Source organism: Tympanuchus pallidicinctus, unplaced genomic scaffold, assembly GCF_026119805.1.
Source record: "Tympanuchus pallidicinctus isolate F22 unplaced genomic scaffold, pur_lepc_1.0 scaffold5, whole genome shotgun sequence".
In the NCBI taxonomy this organism is placed as follows: domain Eukaryota; kingdom Metazoa; phylum Chordata; class Aves; order Galliformes; family Phasianidae; genus Tympanuchus; species Tympanuchus pallidicinctus.
Genome location: NW_026294769.1, coordinates 64,969,860 through 64,989,000, shown reverse-complemented (window position 1 = coordinate 64,989,000; position 19,141 = coordinate 64,969,860). Strand labels below are relative to the sequence as shown.

Here is a 19,141-nt window from a genome sequence, read left to right as displayed (position 1 = left end):
ACAGTTTCGCTTATCCTCTTAAGTGAAACTGCTATGAAGGATATCTTAAAACTGAATCTGACACAGTGATAATGCATAGATGTTGTGATCTTTTTTCTGGTTCTGTGCTGTTATTGAGCTGCTGCTTTGCTCAGCTGAGAACTGTGAAGTAATGGATGGACGCTTAACCTGAAACCAGAGAGGCACAGTAGAAAACCAAAGCTGGCAGAGAAGCCAAAACATCACCTCATAGTTAGAAGGGTAGATGTGAATTAGTTAAATTCCACTCTAATGTTAAAGTATTTATCCAGTCTTTTCCTACTGTTACTGGTGAAAGTGTTAATAATGCCAGGGGAAGAATTTGCTGTGCCACTGAGAAATGTCCCTCCATTAGCCCCAGGGAACTCATTGAAGTCCCTGAGATTTGAGACAGGTTGAGGAGAGAAAAACCCAACCTCCATTTGGGATGATGGGTATTATGTTTCTGCAAAAGAATTTGTCTTTTTGTGGCAGAGAATTGTGGATGCTCACTGCAGTTGAGATTTGCTACAAAACCTTGTTTCTTGGCAGCGTTCTTGTACATCCTTATGTTTTCACCATACTTTGTTAAGTAATATATAATGTAATTCTGTTGTGCACAGATCATTATACCATGTTACTGTTCATATTTACCCTCCAGCAGAGTTACTTCCCACATTTCTGGCACTTCTGTACAAACAGAATGACAGAATGGGCAGGGTTGGAAGAGACCTCAAAGATCATGAATCTCCAACCTGCCACATGCAGGGCCACCAACCTCCCCATTCAATACTAGACCAGGCTGCCCAGGGCCCCATCCAATCTGGCCTTGAACACCTCCAGGGACGGGGCATCCACAGCCTCTCTGGGCAGCCTGTTCCAGCACCTCACCACTCTCTCTGGTAAGAACTTCCCCCTGACATCCAACCTAAATCTTCCCTCTGTCAACTTAAAACCATTTCCCCTTGTCCTGCAGTTATCTACCCTTTCAGAGAGTTGATTCCCCTCCTGTTCATAGGCTTCCTTTAGGTACTGAAAGACTACAGTGAGGTCACCCCACAGCTGTCTTGAGGCAAGCATCTTGTTTCACATATTTTGCAACTGTGGTTTGAGACATCGTAAAGCAAAGCATATTTTGGTATGAACCTACTTGAGTGGAAATGAAAGACTGAACTTGAATTGGTGAGATGCTGTTAAGGTCAAGAATAAGCATCTCAGTGATGAAGGTGGTGGTTTGTGTTTCTGGGTACTTGTTGCCATTTTATGCTCTCTCTTAGAATGTAGCGACAGGATTTCCACCTTAGGTCTGTGTTTTGTTAAACATCTTTAGAATGGTACGGTGCATTGCATGCTTGGGAAGGCTAAAAGGATGAATGAATTGCATTCTCTCACTGTTTGGTGATGAACATCCGGTAAGCACTGGAGTTCAAGCTAAAATGAAGTTCTGTGGTATTTAAATCTGTACTGTCCTGTGTCTGATGAGCACTAATGTGTGTTTCTGTAGCTAAATGCGTCAGTTCTGCTGATTGCAGCACTGCAGGCTCCATTCAGCACATGGTCTGATAGATAGAGCAGTGGTTTCAAATGAATGTGATCATCTCTTCTCCTTCCAGGTTTTCAGGGAGGGAGATAAACATGATTCCTGTGTGATTTTCTGCAGTGTTAGGCAGAGTGCAAATTAGTCTTTAATGCCCACAGAGCCATATGTCCAAACAAACATACACACAGTTACCTTTTTGCAAGTAGTAGAGGAAAAGAGTTCATGCCCTCTGTTCATCTCTTATTAGTGCTTTGCTAAACTCTGTAGCGTGCACGTGACTGAGCTGGCTAACAGCAGAGTGTATATTTAGCACTGCAGGAGTCAGCATCCTTTCAAGCCTTAATTGCTGTAGTAACAGGAAACCATTTATGAGTTACAACAAATGATGGAGACTCTTTTTTCCTTTGCTGTCAACTTTTGGATTGTTGTTTCCCATTGGAATATTATAGGCATCCAATTGAAAATCAATGAAAATATTCTTTCAGCTTTGTTCTGCTGTATTTACTGAGGTTTTTGTTTTCCATTGGGGAATTAAGACTGAGAAGGAATAGAGGGGGAAGGATGTGTGACTGAGGAGTTCATTCATGGAGCTGTCTTGCAATCCTCAAAAGTAAATGTTGACTGATTCTGAGCAAAGCAGTGCCTCACCTCTTATTTCCATGCTCTTATCCAGAACTGTCTGCGTTCTCTTATGAATGCCACCTGTAAAGGAATGCCTCCTTTTAATAGGCACAAAAATTGTTTGGTTTCTGATTGCAAGTGACCTTTTGCTGTCCTCAGGCTGTATGTGGGTATGATTTCTGAGGTGGCCCAGACAGTTTGGAGAGAACTGCTGCCTCAGTTCTTCCTCTGTGCAATAAAACACACCCTAGCTTTCAGATGAGGAATGCCTTGTGGTGAGATTGTTATACCTCTCAGTGATTAGTTTTTTTCATGTTCATCTCTCATACCATCTTCACTCATCTTAAAAAGTGGGTCACTGTTTGAACTATGAAGCACTTCTTATATTTGTCTTAGATTTAACAGTGCTCAGCTGTAGTACATTTCTTCATAGAGCAGCCCAAGCCACAGTGCCTGCTGTGCTGCTGCTTGTTTCCTGCCCTTGGGTGGCTAACAGATTTAGCTGTAAAACTTTATAGCAGTGCTAGCTGCAGTTTGAATGGAACATAACAATACAAGCCTTTTGGCCTGCAGGTTTCCTTGTACTCCAGATCTTAAAAAAATTGATAATTCATAAAACTATTCCAACACTTTTAACAGACTGAAAAAAGGTCCCCCCTTGTAATGAGATTGAGGCTTTTGTCAATGACGAATAATAATCTTACAGCAGGAAGATGTTACCTATGCAAGAACTCCCTGGGTGTCTCCTTCCCTAAAGAAGTATTTATCAGGAATCCTACAGAAACAGATGAAGAGATTTTCACCTGTATTCAACCCCTCCCCATTTCCCTCCAGCCTGTGCTGGCTCAGCTCTGCTCTGCTCCTTCCCCGAAGTATTGTCACCCCGCTTCCCTCCTCAGAGCATCCAAAGATAGTCCCTGTTTATGTTCTGAAGGAGACGACTTGTGTCATTTGTAGTTAATGTGAGTGTTAAAACTTCCATTATTCATGGGTTTACAGATTGATTTTTTTTTTTTTTTTTTTCTCCTGCCAAACAACTGTCCTCAGTTCCTCCTTTTGGTAATAAGTTTCTGAAATAAATAATGCACTGTGTTTTGGCTGCTTAATAGCTTTCTGACTACACCAAAGAGTGTGTAATTATGTAGAATGCCATGTGCTATCTAGCTCAGACAATAACAATGGTAGTCAAGCCCACAAGACTAACATTTGAGAACTCTGTTCTTCTTGATAACCGAATATTTTTTCATCTTCTGTACCAATACCCCAACAAATTGATAGGGTAATTTGTGACAACAAAGATGGTGAAGGATCTAGAGGGGTTGAGCGGAGGGACATGGGAGGAAAAGCTGAGGTCCATGGGTTGCTCAGCCCAGAGCAGAGGAGCTGAAGGGAGGCCTGCAGGCAGCTGCAGCTCGTCACAGGGAGCAGAAGGCAGCATTGAGCTCTGCTCTGTGTGACAGCGACAGGGCCCAGGGATTGGCAGGGAGCTGTGCAGGGGAGGGGCGGGGGGGGTCAGGGACAGGGTCTGCAACAGGGGGTGGTGGGCATGGCCCTGAGCTGCTAGGGCTCAACAAGTTTCTGTACAGTTCTTTCAGACATACTGTGTAAGTTTTAAGTAGTCCTATGCGGTGCCAGGAGTTGGACTTGATGATCATTATGGGTCCATTCAAACTCTGGGTATTCTATAAAATATTCTACTTGGTGCTTATAACTAACTGGCCATCATAATCACATGTATAATCAATGAATATACAGATGTTATAATTATGAAATAAACAAGAGGGTTGGGCTAAGCAGGTTGTTATACAAAAGAGAATAAATAAAGTGCTTACCTTTGTTCTGGGCTCACTGTAAAACTCCAAGGGAGGGATCTCCAGAAGAGATCCTTCCCCACTGGCAGTCAGCTCTTAAATGGGTCTAGGAGAGGTGCAGCCAGGCTCCACCCCTTCCAGCAGCCCAGGTGAATTCCCTTCACCTGTGCTCCCAGGGCTGAGTCATTGCTCGTCTCAGGTGATCAGTCAGAGGTTCAGGCCGTGATTCAGTAGTTCCCATACACCACGTATTAAAATTTAGGCATGCTACAAAAGAGGTCACGTCTTGAGAACTAAAAGGAGTGTTTGCTAGGAGTCTGTGTGCTGCTACAGATTTTTATCACAAGATCTTTGTGTCTGGAGGGTGCCTCAGGACAGACAGTACTTGGTGGGATGGATCTGGGGCTAGGAACCATGCTGGTCATTGTTATGGCTTCCCATGGGAGCAGAAAGGGCAGCAGCCTATGATCTCCTGTGCTTGGATTCAGCACTTAGGGATTTTATTCTTATCCAGCATCCAGAAAGATAAAAAGAGGGAGGCTTTAATGGAAATATGAGGACCATGGCTTTGCTTTCCTGTCTGCCCTGAGAGTTCAGCAGCTCTGGAAAGCAGTGACCTTCAGTAAATCTCCCATGTTCATAGCAGCTCTGACTTTACCAAATGCTGTAAGAACCATTTTTCTGTTCTCGGAGAAAAACTTCTGAAATGACAGCAGTGATGTGTACAGAACACTCATTCCATGCTCCTGTAAGTGCCTGTCTACCCTGCATGGATGGATTGAGGCCGGTTCTACCCAGGTGCAGAAGTTTGTGTTGGAAAAACAGGTCCCATCCCTTGTCTCATCCTCCTAACAGCAGCTGAGATTTGTAGCATGTTCTTTCGGGGCTTCCTGCTTGTACCCACAGGCTGCTCCTTGGGCATGTCTCCACCCTGAGCTTCGGTGATATGAATTCCATGGTGTTTTCTAGGGGGGAAGAAAACTTCTGTGAGTTTCCTAGTATGCAGGTTGTGCTTCTCTCTCTTGTCTGCTAAATGCAAGTGGCTGTGTCTGTGGGGCTTGGATATGTGCATTTTAGGCAGATGGAAGCAGCTCTTCAGCAGCTTGTGTGTAGTTAATGAAAGGCAGGTCCTACTGGACCGTCTAATCTCCTTCTACGTTCAGGTGACTTGCTTGGTGGATGAGGGAGAGGCTGTTGATGTAGTCTGCCTAGACTTCAGCAAAGCCTTTGTCTCCCATAGTATTCTGGAGAAGCTTGCTGCCCATGTTTTGGACTGCTACACTCTTTGCTGGGTAAAGAACTGGCAGGAGGACCGGGCCCAGGGAGTGATGATGTTTGGAGTTAAATCCAGCTGGTGACTGGTCACAAGTGGTGTTCCACAGGGGTCAGTGCTGGGGCCTGTCCTGTTTAAAATCTTTATCAGTGATTTGGATGAGGGAATTGAGTGCACCAACAGTAAGTATGCAGATGACACCAGCTTGGGAGGAAATGTTGAACTGCCTAACAGTCAGAAGGCCCTATTGAGAGATCTGAACAGGCTGAATAGTTGGGCTGAGGCTAGTGAGATGAAGTTCAACAAGACCAAGTGCTGGGTCCTGCACTTTGCTCATAACAACCCCAGGCAGCACTACAGGCTTGGGGCAGGGTGACTGGAAAGCTGCGCAGAGGAAAAGGATTTGGGCATGTTAGCTGGCAGCTGGCTGAACGTAAGCCAGCAGTGTGCCCAGGTGGCCAAGAAGACCAATGGGATCCTGGCTTATATGAGAAATATAGTGCAGCCAGGAAAGCAGAAGGGAAGCAGAAGCAGGGAGGTGATTGTCCCTTTGTATTTGGCTCTGATCAGACTGCACCTCAAGTACTGTGTTCAGTTTTGGGCTTCTCACAACAGGAAAAACATTGAGACCCTCAAGTTTGTCCAGAGAATGGCAGCAAAGCTGTGAAGGATCTGGAGCACAAGTTTTTTGGGGAGCAGCTGAGAGAACTGGCGTTGTTCAGTCATAGAAGAGGAGGCTCAGGGGAGACCTTATTGCTTTCTACAGCTGCATGAAAGGAGGCTGTGGTGAGGTGGGGGTCGGCCTCTGCTGCCAGGTAACAGCAGTAGGATGAGGGAGAATGGTCTCAGGTTGTGACAGGGGAGGTTCAGGTGGGACATAAGGAGAAATTTATTTTCAGAAAGAATGGTGAGGGATTGGCACAGGTTGCCCAGGGTGGTGGGAGAGTCACCATCCCTGGAGCTGTTTAAGGAAAGTATCAGTAGTACATAAGTATATGTAGCAGTTAGTGTGCAATATTGGTGATAGGTGGATGGTTGGATCGGTTGATCTTTAAAGGTCTTTTCCAATGTTTATGATTCCATGGTTGTTTTTTTTTAAGCTTGAGAACTTTTGTAGCTTTAAAACTTTAAAGGAATTGGATTCATTTGGAAATCAGTCTCCTGGTTGGCTGAATACTGTTATGGTCTAACTGATTTATTTTTACCTGACATTAATTTAAGTGCACATATTGTTTTCTCCTTTACAATAGCTTTGAGTGCAGCAGCCCACATGGGTGTAGGGACGCTCACTGTGATCTGTGCAGCTCTGGTTTGATGGTGATGTCCAAACAATTTGTCCAAACAGCCTGTTTGGAGCACTGTTTGGAGTACAATTTAAATACTTGGGATAGTGATGTAGGCTCCTCTTGCATTTTGCTATTTTTTTTTTTTTTAAACCTTTCCCTGAAGAAGTTACTAATGAAAGGCAGCTTGCCAGAAGCTCAGGGTCCATTATGCTGGAAGTTGTTGAAGTGTATTTTTTTTCCTCCTTTAAAAGAGGAGGCGTGTACTTAAAATCTACACATGGGGCAGGGGGAAGCTGGAAGGTTGCTTGTTTTCTCTCTCTTGTACCCAGATGTACGCTGTGAAGCAGAGAGCTGTGGGTGCCACGTTCTGTGTGTCACTTCAGCTGCGCAGTGTTAGCGTCCTCAGGCAGCTTCAGGAATGATGTTCTTCTAAGCTCTTTGTGGTTTAAGTTCATGGTACCTCAAATGTTCATAGCATGAGTGACCAAAGTGGATTTGTTACTACCAAAATCAGTGGTCTCAAATGTTGTAGTGTTTTTCTTTTGTTTTCTCATACTAGCTGTTAAATGATGCCCGCTCTCAGAACAGAAACGGTAACGTTTTCTTTTTGCAGACTGGAGGAAAGAAGCTTCTCTGCTGCATGCTTGGAGTTCAAAACAAATACTAAAATATAGTTCTTTTTGGATTTTTTTTAACTAACTTTAGTGTTTTTTTCTAATTGTCTTGTTTAATTCTGCAGTAAAGATGGCTTCTGGTAATGGGCTGTTCTGTAATGTGTGCTGTTACTTGGCATAATCAGTTACAAATGATAGTTTAATCTTGCAATATCAGTTGAGTAAATTTTTGGCTTTTAATATCATAGTACTTACTATAAAAATAACGAAACAAATTGTAACAGAGCTACTGTCTGCTACCAAATTGGTAAATGCTTTATAATATATTAAACTGAGTATGTGATGAACTAGCTAACTTTCTCATTTCATTTTGACTTCTCTAGAGAAGTTGGAGGTTGCACCACCATCTCCAGGACAACTGAGACACGGTAAAATAAGAATATTTGCTGAATGTGGTTCAGTACTGTGCGGTCTTTGTGGTCGAGTTGCTTTGTCTCTCTCCTATGAGCCATTGGTCTGTCCTCATCCCCATACTACTGCAGAGTAGGAGAAAACCAAAGCAAGCACCTGCAGTGCTTTATTTCATAGCACCTCATCTGGTGAGAGGATTCCGTGCTATTTAACAAAAGTAGGACAGAAAGCCCAAACAAAAGAGCACTGTTCAAAGCCAGAAGCAAATGCTGTTGGTCTAAGCCAACCTGCATTGGTTCTGTAGAACCTTGAAGATTTTTGTTTTCTTTTTAAGCTTAAAACTATTGACTCGCTGTGAGTTGCACAGATGTTCAATAAACTGAGATGCTGGGGCAAAATTATACAGAAATTGGAAGTAGACTTGGACTTCTTTATAAAATCGTGTTTCTTCAATTTCTGATTTCTCTTCCAAGTCATTTTATTTCTATGACTTCAGACTCTGTCAGAGAGTAAATGCATGTAGTCAAATATTTTCTACTTTTAGGTATTTATGCTTATATATTTTTTTTCCCCTTGATCAGTGGGGTTTTGTACACGCCATGGATTCTGAAATTCTGTCAACTTCCCTGCAAATGTGATCCATGGTACAGCTACACACACACATTTTGAAAGCCTTTGGCATCTATTTGTGTGCTTTTTTTGCTGTTAGCTTTTTGGGTTTTTTTGTCCTGCTACTTAAAAAGAGAAGTTAATACATTCCATGCCACTTTTATGTGTACATTCAAGAAGGTATATATATTATTGGAAGGTTGTTAGAGAAGACCATACGTGTTCAAATACCTGAGCATGAAATGTCTTGTGTGACATCAGTTTTTGCAGTAATGGATTCGTGGTGTTTTTTTGAAGTAAGTCTAGAAGAGAGCCCTGCTGGTTTCTTCTCACCAGCTTGTGAAGTTCATATACTCTTCTTTCTTCCTGCATATGTTTGCATCTCTGAAAGTTTATAAAATGTGATTATTAATCCTATCTGAAATAGGGGAAAAACTAAATAGCTGCATTTTGAATTAAAAAAAAAAAAAAAAAGAGTGAAAAAAAATTGATTTTCTAAGCTGTGTTTCTGGTCAAGTAGTCTGTCTTCCATGCTATATTTAGTATGCTAGCACCTGCAGGCAGTGCTCTGCAAATTTGTACCCCTCTTCTCAGAGAGCATGTAAAGTAAAAGTTGAGAGAAAAAAAATGGAGTAGAACAAAAAGGAATGGTACAGTGATACTGTGCTGGTTAGAAATTATTCAGACTATGTAAGTAGTCTGGTGAGACCTCTTGGCAATCTTTATTGATACTGCAGAATGAATTGGAAGGATTGTAAATAACATCAAAGCTTGTTAAGTATCAATTTATTTTTTTACCTACTAACAGACGTATGTGGCTTTCATCCAAAACTGTACAGGAATTTAGAAAGAATAAGTTACTTCACATGGTTCTTCACAAGCCATTAATACGACTTGAGTTGCCAAGCTTGCCAGAAATAAAAGCCAGACACAAACAGAGGTAGTGATTCTTGCTGTGTTGCCTTTGTTTCTCTTAATGGTGATATTAAATTCACATTTCAGTTGTGTGTGTGTACTGGTGAACCCATTATAAATATGATCTCTTTGTTACTTATTTTTTAGTGTTCTTCCACAATGCATTACCTTTTGTAGGGTTTGGATTCTTGGATAACGCAATTATGATTGCTGCGGTAAGTTCATTATTTAATTCCCTAATCAAGCCAATACTGTTTATATTGTACTAAATGAGAGCTTCAGGAAGTTTTCTTTCCTTTTATATCAACTCAACTAGTTTCTGCTCTTAATTTTTCCATTAAAATTTCCGTGCTCTGTTTTGACTTTGCAGAATGCAAAGTGTTGTTTTATCATCTGAAAGCCAGTCCTGAAACAAATTTTACTGAATTAGGAAGAAACTTGTTCTTCTTCAAATCCATGCTTCAACATACATTTATGATCGTGTAGTTGATGCAGTTTTGTATCACCTAATTCTAATGTATTTATATCTAGGTCTTCAGTGTTTTTTTTACTCGCAGTGGTGCAAGCATAGTTGGTGTTGATGCTCATTTGTATTGATGTAGCATGGTGTTGCTGAGTAATGAATGCTCTTTAAATATTTTCAGTTTATTTGGAAAATGAAGTAGGCTGGTGAAACAGGAAGATGATTCAAGACCAAATATGCTGTTCCTTGGGTGGAATTATAATTGACAATGTAATGTTAATCATGGGATAACTCAGGCGGGAAGGGACTGCAGGAGCCGCTCTGCCTCTAGTCTTGCTCTTGATTTGGACCTTTTTGGGGTCTTTAATCTAATGTCTTGCGCAAAGCAGGATTGGCTGAAAGATCAGACCAAGATGTTCATGGTTTTATTAGGTGGAATAATTTAGGTGAAAAGCAGTAAGGGCAGAGACTGTGCAACCTGTCCGGGCTGCCTGTTTCAATGCCTGACTGTCCTCATTGTGAAAAACACTTTCATATCCTGCACAACATCCTTGACTTTAAATTGGAGAGACGTAAGTGTGACAGATGGACCACTTGGTGGGTAAGGAATTGATTGCATAATTGCACTCAGAGTTGTGGTCAGTGGCTTGATGTGCAGGTGGAGGCCAGTGATGAGTGGCGTTCCTCAGGGGCTGGTTTTGAGATTGGTGCTATTTAACATTTTTGCCAGTGGCACAGACAGTGGGATTGAGTGCACCCTCAGAACGTTTGCTGGCAACATCAAGCTGTGTGGTGCAGTTGATGTGCTGGAGTGAAGAGATGCCTTCCAAAAGGGAACCTGACAGGTTAGAGAGGTGCACCTTTGTGAGCATCATGAAGTTTAACAAGGCCAAGTGCAAGGTCCTGCATCTGAATTAGTACAGTCTCAAGCACAGAGAGCAGACTGAAGGATTCAGGGGGTGTCAGTGGATGTAAAACTAAATGTGAGCTGGCAGACCAGAAAGCCAGACATCCCCGAGGCTGCATCAAAAAAAGTATGGCAGGCAGGGTCTGAGGGGTGGTCATTCTCTCCTACTCAGCTCTCATGAGATCCTGGAGTATTGTGTCCAGGTCAGGGGGGCCGTAGGGGCATGTAAGAAGGGCATGGACTTGTTGGAGTGGCTCCAGAGGAGGGCCGTGAAGGTGCTCAGAGGGCTGGAGAGCCTCCGTGAAAACGGGCTGAGGGAGCTGGGCTTGTTGAGATTGGAGAACAGAAGGCTCTGGGTAGACTTTACAGCATGCTTCCATTACATATAGGGGAGCCTACAGGAAGGATGGGGGGTAGACTATCAGGAAGCGTGGTGATAGAACAAGAATTTTGACCTAAAAGAAGGTAGTTTTAGATTATATTTAAGGAAGAAATTCTTTACTTTGAAGTGGTAAGGCACCAGAACAGATTGCCAAGGGAAACTATGGGTGCTCCATCCCTGGATGTAGGAGTTCAAGGCCAGGTTGGATGGGACTGTGAGCAGTCTGCCCTCATGGAACGTGACCCTGTCTGTGGCGGGGGGATTGGACCAGATGGTGTTTAAGGTTTTCTTCATCTGAAAACATAAAGGAGATATGACACTACATTTTGTCTGTTTGCTCAGTATTTCTGGAAGTTTGCTTTCACACAGAATCACAGGATCACAGAACTGTAGGGGTTGGAAGGGACCTCCAGAGATCATTGAGTCCAACCCCCCTGCCAAAGCAGGTTCCCTACAGCAGGTCGCACAGGTAGGATCCAGGCAGGTCTTGAACATCTCCAGAGAAGGAGACTCCACCACCTCCCTGGGCAGCCTGTTCCAGTGCTCCGTCATTATGTTAAGAATTAAGAGTAAAGAAAATGGTATGCAGAAATGGAGATTACTGTTTTAGCCATTAGGTTGCCATTATGAGGTAATGTAAAATATTAAAAGCCTAACTGAAGTAGCTTCTTGTTGTAGGGGTGATGCATATGCTGGGAGAATAAGAGCTATGCAGATCTAATAGAAGTAATGTCCATTTGTCCTTTCAATTTTGACATAAGCAGATAAGTGATACTTTGCCAATTGAATTGATACTCTATTTTAAATCCATATCCATCAAATAATGAGAACTCTTATTTTTCAGGGAACCCAAATAGAATTGTCCATTGGAGTTGTCCTAGGAATCTCAACCATGGCAGGCAAGTAATAAAAATGGAGTATGCATAGACTGATGTGACACATTCTTGTATTTTAGATTGAAAGTAGGCCACAGGGCTTGAAATGGCTCTTCTTTAGTCTTGAAGCAGCAGTCTTTCATAATAAATAAGAATGCGTTCTATTTGCAGAAATAGGATTTCATTTCAAATCCATTCTGAAATTCTTGGGGTTTATTTGTTTGTTTTAATCTCAAAGTCCAAATCCTGGGTCACTTAGAAAAGTACGTTTGCATTTCTGTAATGGAACTGCTTTTAAATTCCCCAAGATCTAATATTAATGTACCTATTTGCGAGTGGCTGTTTGCTTGCAGTGCTAAGAGCAATGCTTGATGTCCCTCTGCTGTGGTGTCCGGTGTTCTCAGTGATTTTCCTGCCTCTATGCAAGGTGCAGAGGCAGCTCTGCTCTCCAGTGCTTTGCTAAAACTAATGAGCTCTGCTTCACTGCTTCTGTGCCTTGGCAGTGTGAGAGGGAAAAACTGCTTATGAACTGCAGGTGTGGCATTGCTTGAAAGCACACAGATAGCTTGGATGGAAGTTTGTACAGCAGAACAAGTTAACCTTCTGGAAATTTGCAGCCCTCCATTGCAATGAAAGACAGTCACAAGCAAGAGTATATCTTTAAGATCTCCTGTGAAATCATGTATTTTAAATGTGTAACTTTAAAGTGTTACATATTCAATTGCATTTAATATTTATTCCAAAGCTGACACAGTGTATAGAAACGATGCCTGCTTTTGAATTGCTGAACAAAGCTGTATATGCTCTATTTCCAGTGCTTCTGTGCCTCTCCAGGCACTGCAGGGCTTTTTTGGTGTGCAGTATTAGCTGGTGAAGCTCAGCTGTGTTTGGCCATTGTTGGCTCTGATCTGAAAAGTTTTTATGCCAATTTCCAGGTCATCTTTTTGCATTTGTGAAGTCCTCATGTAAGCTGACAAAAATGTCGCTATTCTGCTGCTGTTATTCCAAGTTGTAATGAAGTCAGAAGATAAGCTCAAAAATAAAATTTCTTGTAGTTTTCTCTGCAGTGTGTACTGATAAGAGCCAGGGCCAATCGCAGTGGGTGTGGAAGGATGTTGGTTGCTTTTATTCAGTATTAATATTTTGACTTCTTCCCTCCCATCACCAGCTGCTGCTTTGGGAAACCTTGTTTCAGATTTAGCTGGACTGGGGTAGGTCTGAATTTAAGACTGTTTTTTACTCCTTTGTAACCAGTGTTGGTGTTGCTGAACTAAAACATACAAACTGTTGAAATTGTTTGTGTGTTTTTTTGTTGGTTTTTTTTTTTTTTTTTTGTTGGTGTGGGTGTTTTCTTGTTGGTTGTTGTTTTTTTTTTTTTAGCTCTAGAGTTGTGCTTCAGTAAACCACATGACATTTGATTATATTATTGAGGCCAAAACTGCAGTGCTGCAGTTTTGAAACAGAGACTAACTCTTCCTATTACATATTGTGTATTAAGTGATAACATTGGGATTTGGAATTGGTGTTTAACATGATTCAGTGCTGCCATGGCAGAATATTACCTCATCAGGTTTTCAGATCTGAGTATGTAACAACACATGTCCTTCTGAGATACAGCAAGAATTGCAGATATAGTTGCTATATCTGAGAAGAAGGGAGTAGCTTCAGATCTAAATATATCTATTTGCTGCCAATAACTCAGTATTTTATTCTGTTGGATATAAGCAGATGCATTTTGCTTTTTGAAAGGAAATTTCCAAGTGGATCCTAAAATAAAGTTGTTTCTTTCATTTTCCCTCTAGTTTTTTCTTCTGCAAATAAAAAAATGTTATTACAGAAAAGGGTGAATGGTCTGCAGTGTTTTTCTTGCAAGGATTACTTGCAAGTAATGCACAGTAACATTAAAGCCATCTTGTCTTACTGTTTGAAGAACTTCTGGAGATACGGCATATTAAATCAGTAAGAAAATTAATAGATTTACATTGATTGGAAAAGCGTTAGGAATTCAAATACTTCCCTGTATTTACCTCTCTGTGGCTTTATCAGTGTGCTGAAGGAAAAGCTATTTTTCAGTGCTTTAAATGGTTCAAAATCCTTTCCTGAAAACACTCTCCTATCCCAACTAATTTCTTCTTGGTTTCTAATTCTTCCAGTCTTGCAGGTTATGTAGAAGCTTTGGCTTCACGGCTGGGTCTGTCAATCCCTGATCTGACGCCCAAACAAGCTGACATGTGGCAAACACGTCTTAGTGCACACTTGGTAAGTAACCTGCAGGCACTCCTTGTGGGGATCCTTTTTGTTTTAACCAATACAAGATAGCTCCTTTTGTCACCTTTGCCATTAATTATTTAATAGCTGCCAATACTGTGCAGATTTCCTGAAAGGCTTGGTTGAGAGCCTGTATCAGCATCAGCAGAATGGGTTGTTTTGGGCTTGGGCTTTTTTTTGTATCCAGCAAGCCACAGGTGGCTGGTAGTATGGATGATCTCTGCAGTGACTGCATGTATGCTGTGCAGTTACCTTGGTTGAGCTCTGGCTGCTGTCTGCTAAAATGCCCTCAGCATTACCTTTAGTAATTTAACCCTTATACGTTCTTTATCAAGTGCTCGTTAGTTGTGCATCTGTGCTATTACATACTAGTTTCTGTTGGTTTGTGATTAGTTTGTATACAAAATTAACTTTTAGCTGAATAAACCTTAGCGTTTGAGGCATTCACTTTTTCAGATGCATTTTCAGGATGATTACTTCGTGAATGTCAACTTCACCAGTAATAATGTTAGTTTATTTTGGTTAAAGAAATGGATTATTAGAAACAGTGTAAGGAAGCAGATAATTCTTTCACTTTGCCAGAACAAAATTTCGTGTGGGAAAATCACTTAGCAGATTTAAGGGAATAAAAATAATGCTTTCTCAATAAAAGTTAGGAAAAAGTCTACTTCAAGCAGCAATACATGAGGGCATTGAGCAGGGAAGAAGTGGTATATTGTCAGTGGGCTGCCCTCTAGTCTGTCCAACCTACAGGCTTTCTTACTGGAAGCTGAGTCTGTGGCATGAGTCTGTCATTCTATGACAGTCTGTTCGCAGCACTTTTCTGTGTAAAGAGTTCTGAATGTCTTGGTCTCTTTGCTGGCACTTCTTTCCTGTCTTTTTATTGTTTACTGCTGCATGAAGTTTCTCAGCACTATTCATTTGCTGCTGCCAACATGCCTTCAGACACTGTCTTTAATTTCTTTCCTCTCCTGTTAACTTTTATGTCTAGGTAGATTGTGAAATCTTTTCCAATTATTTATTTTTGTCTTCACCCTGTGCCTTTACAAACTGTCACGTTGCTCACTTCTGACCTTGATAATAATTTGCATTACCAGATTTAAGCGAATGCTTCTTGCAGTTGTGCCTTAATTTTGTTTATCCTTCCCCATCTTCCTGGCCATCATTCTAACCCTTTGAATCTTGAGCTCCTCGCTTATTTATCACACGTGCATCTCCTGATGAGTCATTCATTCATCTATTTAGAATTGTCTTTTATCACACAGGATTATCTTTTAGCACAGGATTTCCTAATTTGCTGATTACACACACTTGTCTCTGTCTCACAGACTGTTTCAAGTCTGCATGCTTGGAAAAATGTCACTCCCTACCAAAAGCTAGAACAGAGTGTCCATTGTCTTGATTTTGGTGGTACTGCACACAAATAAGTAATAATTGATCAGTGAGAAACTTAATTTTTTCCCTCTTTCTCTAGGGTAAAGCTATTGGAGTGACCATTGGCTGCATTTTAGGAATGTTTCCTTTGTTGTTCTTTGGCGATGAGGAAGAAAAACTGGAAGAAAAAAATTAACGTTTTTACGAGACGTACACAGATGTAAACTAATGTACCTCAATTACTCAATTATGCTGTCAATATTTAGGAATTAACAGACAGTAAAAATGTATAGACTTGGGAACAAAACCTTCAGCATGTCATTTTATGGAAACACTAATTTATTGTGGCTTTGTTGTGTTCAGTACTTCTTTTTACAAGATACCATTTAGCTTTCTATTTAATGTACATTTTTGAAGTGTTTTCACTTATGGCAAATGATGTTTACCACTTCCCCTTTTGACATTATTCTTTAACATATTATGACTTTAATAGTCCACTGTGGATGACAGTAACACTCTTGAGTTGCGTATTGGTTGCTTAACAGATGTAATTGCATGACAAAAAATTTGCAGCTGTTCATCAGGTCCTTCAGTACAGATTATTGAGGAGGTCAGTTACGAGCGATTTGAAGATCCCTCACTTGACAAGAAGGCTGAGTGCCCCCTCACCAACTCTCATTCTGCACTGCCTTTACATCAGGTATTTCAGTGATCAGCATCAATCTAATTTGCTTTCTTTATAATTCTGAATCTCTGAATTGTCATCTGAGGTGATCATTCTAATGCCCTGACCAAGGTAAGTGATTGCAGTATAATATCCTTTCCAGGTTCATCTTTAGTGGTGTCTTAACTCTGCCTTCTGTACTTCTGTATTAATGTCTCTTCTTTCCTTTTTTCTTCTTGATAAACAATAACTTGAGAATTCAGTTGAGGTCTCCTTCAGCTTATCTTCCTGAGCTTCTCATGTATTATCGAAGAGTTCAGATTTCCTAATTCAAAAACACTTTTTTCTTTCTTTCTTTAAAAAGTTCTGTTTAAAGTGAGGTGTGAATGGCTGATGGGGGCTGCCGAGGCTGGGGAGCTTTCAAGATACGAATGAGTATTGGCATTGCAAGTCTGTGATGGGTGGCTTAAACGAAACAATAAAATATTCATATGCTGTCAGTCTGGATTAGAGGACCTGCTTTGCAGATTATAACGTCGGATTTATGATTAAACTTTTTTTTTTTTGCTGTGAGACTTCTGAAAAAAAAGAAAAAAAAGAAAAAAAAATAAGACTTGAGGCCTTCTTCCTGTTCCTGCCTTTTGTTTTTGCAGTCTTATTTGATGTATTATAGATCTGACAGTGCAGTCACATGTAACTGTGCTTTTTTATATGTTCATAAATTATAATTACAATTATCAAGAGAATTTCAGGATCCACTTTGCCAAATAACAATGCTAAGCTGATAACTATTTGTTCAAGGGGGGCTTTCTTACCTCTTTCAATATCATTTGGAAACAAGATTAAAAGAGGGACAGCCTAGGCACTTTGAAAGTTCTGTCACTGGAATTGTTAGCACTTCTGAAACCAACAAATAAATGGTTTAAAAGAAAATTCCATCCCATGATTTTTATTTGCTATACAGTCTTATTGTAACCTGGACGTTTACAGAGCTCACTGCTTATCTCTTGGCCATAAATCTGTCTTCTCTGTTCTAATTTCTAGAAGCCCCTTAAACAGCAGTGCTGAAACTTTGACACCAAGCTTTAATGAAGGTCACCATGATATATCTCTTTGTGAAAAGCAGGCTCTGAAAACTTGGAGACAGTAGGCCTGGTAGCATATGCTGTCTGTTGTGTGTTAACCTAATCCTGACCAAACTGTAAAACTGAAAGAAATCTCAGCTAAGCAAGAATAACACTAAATACAGAAGTGTTCTGGCTTGCACTTTCAAGGTGGAAAGCTTTTCTTTAAAAACAACAACAACAGCAACAACAAAGAGGGTCCTGTTAGAAGATAATGCATTTCCCAGTAGTGGGTTTACAGTATGTCAGTATGTCAGCAATAAGGTTTTTTTTGCTTGGTTTTTTTTTTTTTTTTTTTTTTTTTTTTAAAGTTTCATTTAATTTTATTTTTTCAGACGCCCATGTTTGCCTTGCCTTAAGCTCTGACTTTTCTCCCTGTGTTTTTCTGTTTCTGGTATGTTTCTAGAAAAACTGTATGTATTTTCTTTTCTTTTCTTTTTTTAAATTGAAATACACATTAAAACAATTTTGGATAACTTCTTTGCATTTTTTTTAAAATGAGAATTCCAATGGTGTTTCCCATTGCAATACTTGGCATCTTCATTGGAATCTTTCACGAGCAGCCAAACCTCTTTCTTTGCTGTCATTCTAACTGGAGCAGTAATTTCATCACTCTTTTTCAAAGGTCTTAAGAATAATCAGCAGGCTGTGTCAGCTCTTGCTCTAGCGTTCTTTTTACGATGGCAATAGGAAAGCTCATGTACTATTGCTCAATAGTTTGTGCATGTAAATTGATATTGCTGTATGTCAACCTACTGTATTTCAACCAACACCTTTAAGGAGAATTAATGAATACCATCAAAGAAATCAGTTGTGTTTTGATATCTATTTGATATTTATAAATGTGGTGGGTGACACATGATAAGAAACCTTGAGTGTTTCAGGTGCTTGTATGATGTTACAATCAAGGTGACTTTTTGGGTTTCAGTATTTGACATAAATGAAAACTCATTTGAGAAACATAGTGGCTCAGAAGGTTGAGAGAAAGCCTTTGCTGGGGCCAAGGTGAAACCCTAAACACAGTAGGGGTGGTTTGCTTCACCTGTGGGATCTGCTTTTTTGTGGATGTGCAATTGTTTAATGTGAAGTAGAAGATCTGTGCCTGATCCTAAGGTGTCTCCTGATAATGAAAGAATTCTTTTTCTGGTGTTTATAGTTGAAAGAAATCCCCATTGCTCTGATCGCTGTCTTAAAAATATGTAACTGAAAAGACAGAGCAATAACAAAAGTCTCCTCTTTGTTTTCTGTTGTTTTCTCCTTCCTTAATAAAAGGAAATCAGACACTCTCAGAGTTACTGAGCAGCTGTAGTGTTACTCTGTTTTTACTCTGTCAAGCTTGTCCTGAGTTAACAGGAGTTTTTCTTGTTAAAGGGCTGGTAGACATGAAATTGTGTTTATTTTAAAATACTGTATTTTATTGTAACTTAAAATGTAAATGTATTTTCATTTTTACTGTATGTTATCCCTAGGGAGAAAGAAATGCATCTGATAATGTGGTTACCCAGTTCTACTTGCTGATATTTTCTCATTCGTGTACTTTTACATAAATTATTTGAATTCCAAAAATGTGTTTTGTATTGTCTTTAATTAAATTGCCAAACTTTCTGTAAACTTTTGAATTACAGCAGATCTGTTCTGTTTCTTTATTAGACCACGTGCTGGAGGGGTCATTTAATGTCTTGTGGACATTTGGTCTCAATTAAGAAAGTGAGTTTATTATGTAAATTTTAAATGAGAGTCCCATTGTCACTGATGGAGGAGATTAGCACCAAGGAGTAGTTTACTTTTGTCCTGCCCTGTTTGGAGGAGAAAACCTCAGCAATTAAAATGTTTGTATGGTAAGTTAGCAGCATTTCTGGTTCATATGAGAAGTTCTGTAGTAACTGAAGTTTGTATTCTTTTGAATTCTCCTGGACTTTGGAGCTCTCCAGTACTTACAGCTGTCACTAATCCAGCCAACATACTCTGACAATTTTATATGGTGTAGTGATAAGCTGACAGAGTGGC

At 40.3% G+C, this 19,141-nt stretch overlaps 1 protein-coding gene across 5 annotated transcripts in view; it reads left to right on the top strand.

Moving 5' to 3' along the window:
* Nucleotides 1-18,745, top strand: part of TMEM65 (transmembrane protein 65) — a 32,000-nt gene extending 13,255 nt beyond the window's left edge. For all 5 annotated transcript variants that reach the window (XM_052704833.1, XM_052704834.1, XM_052704836.1 and 2 more), the window contains 6 exons: nucleotides 7,526-7,570; nucleotides 9,225-9,292; nucleotides 11,674-11,728; nucleotides 12,873-12,915; nucleotides 13,858-13,963; nucleotides 15,447-18,745. In XM_052704833.1, the coding sequence (XP_052560793.1) occupies nucleotides 7,526-7,570; nucleotides 9,225-9,292; nucleotides 11,674-11,728; nucleotides 12,873-12,915; nucleotides 13,858-13,963; nucleotides 15,447-15,542 (413 nt within the window). In that variant the 3' untranslated portion in view covers nucleotides 15,543-18,745. The remainder of the gene's footprint in view (nucleotides 1-7,525; nucleotides 7,571-9,224; nucleotides 9,293-11,673; nucleotides 11,729-12,872; nucleotides 12,916-13,857; nucleotides 13,964-15,446) is intronic.
* The last annotated feature ends 396 nt before the right edge of the window (nucleotides 18,746-19,141 follow it).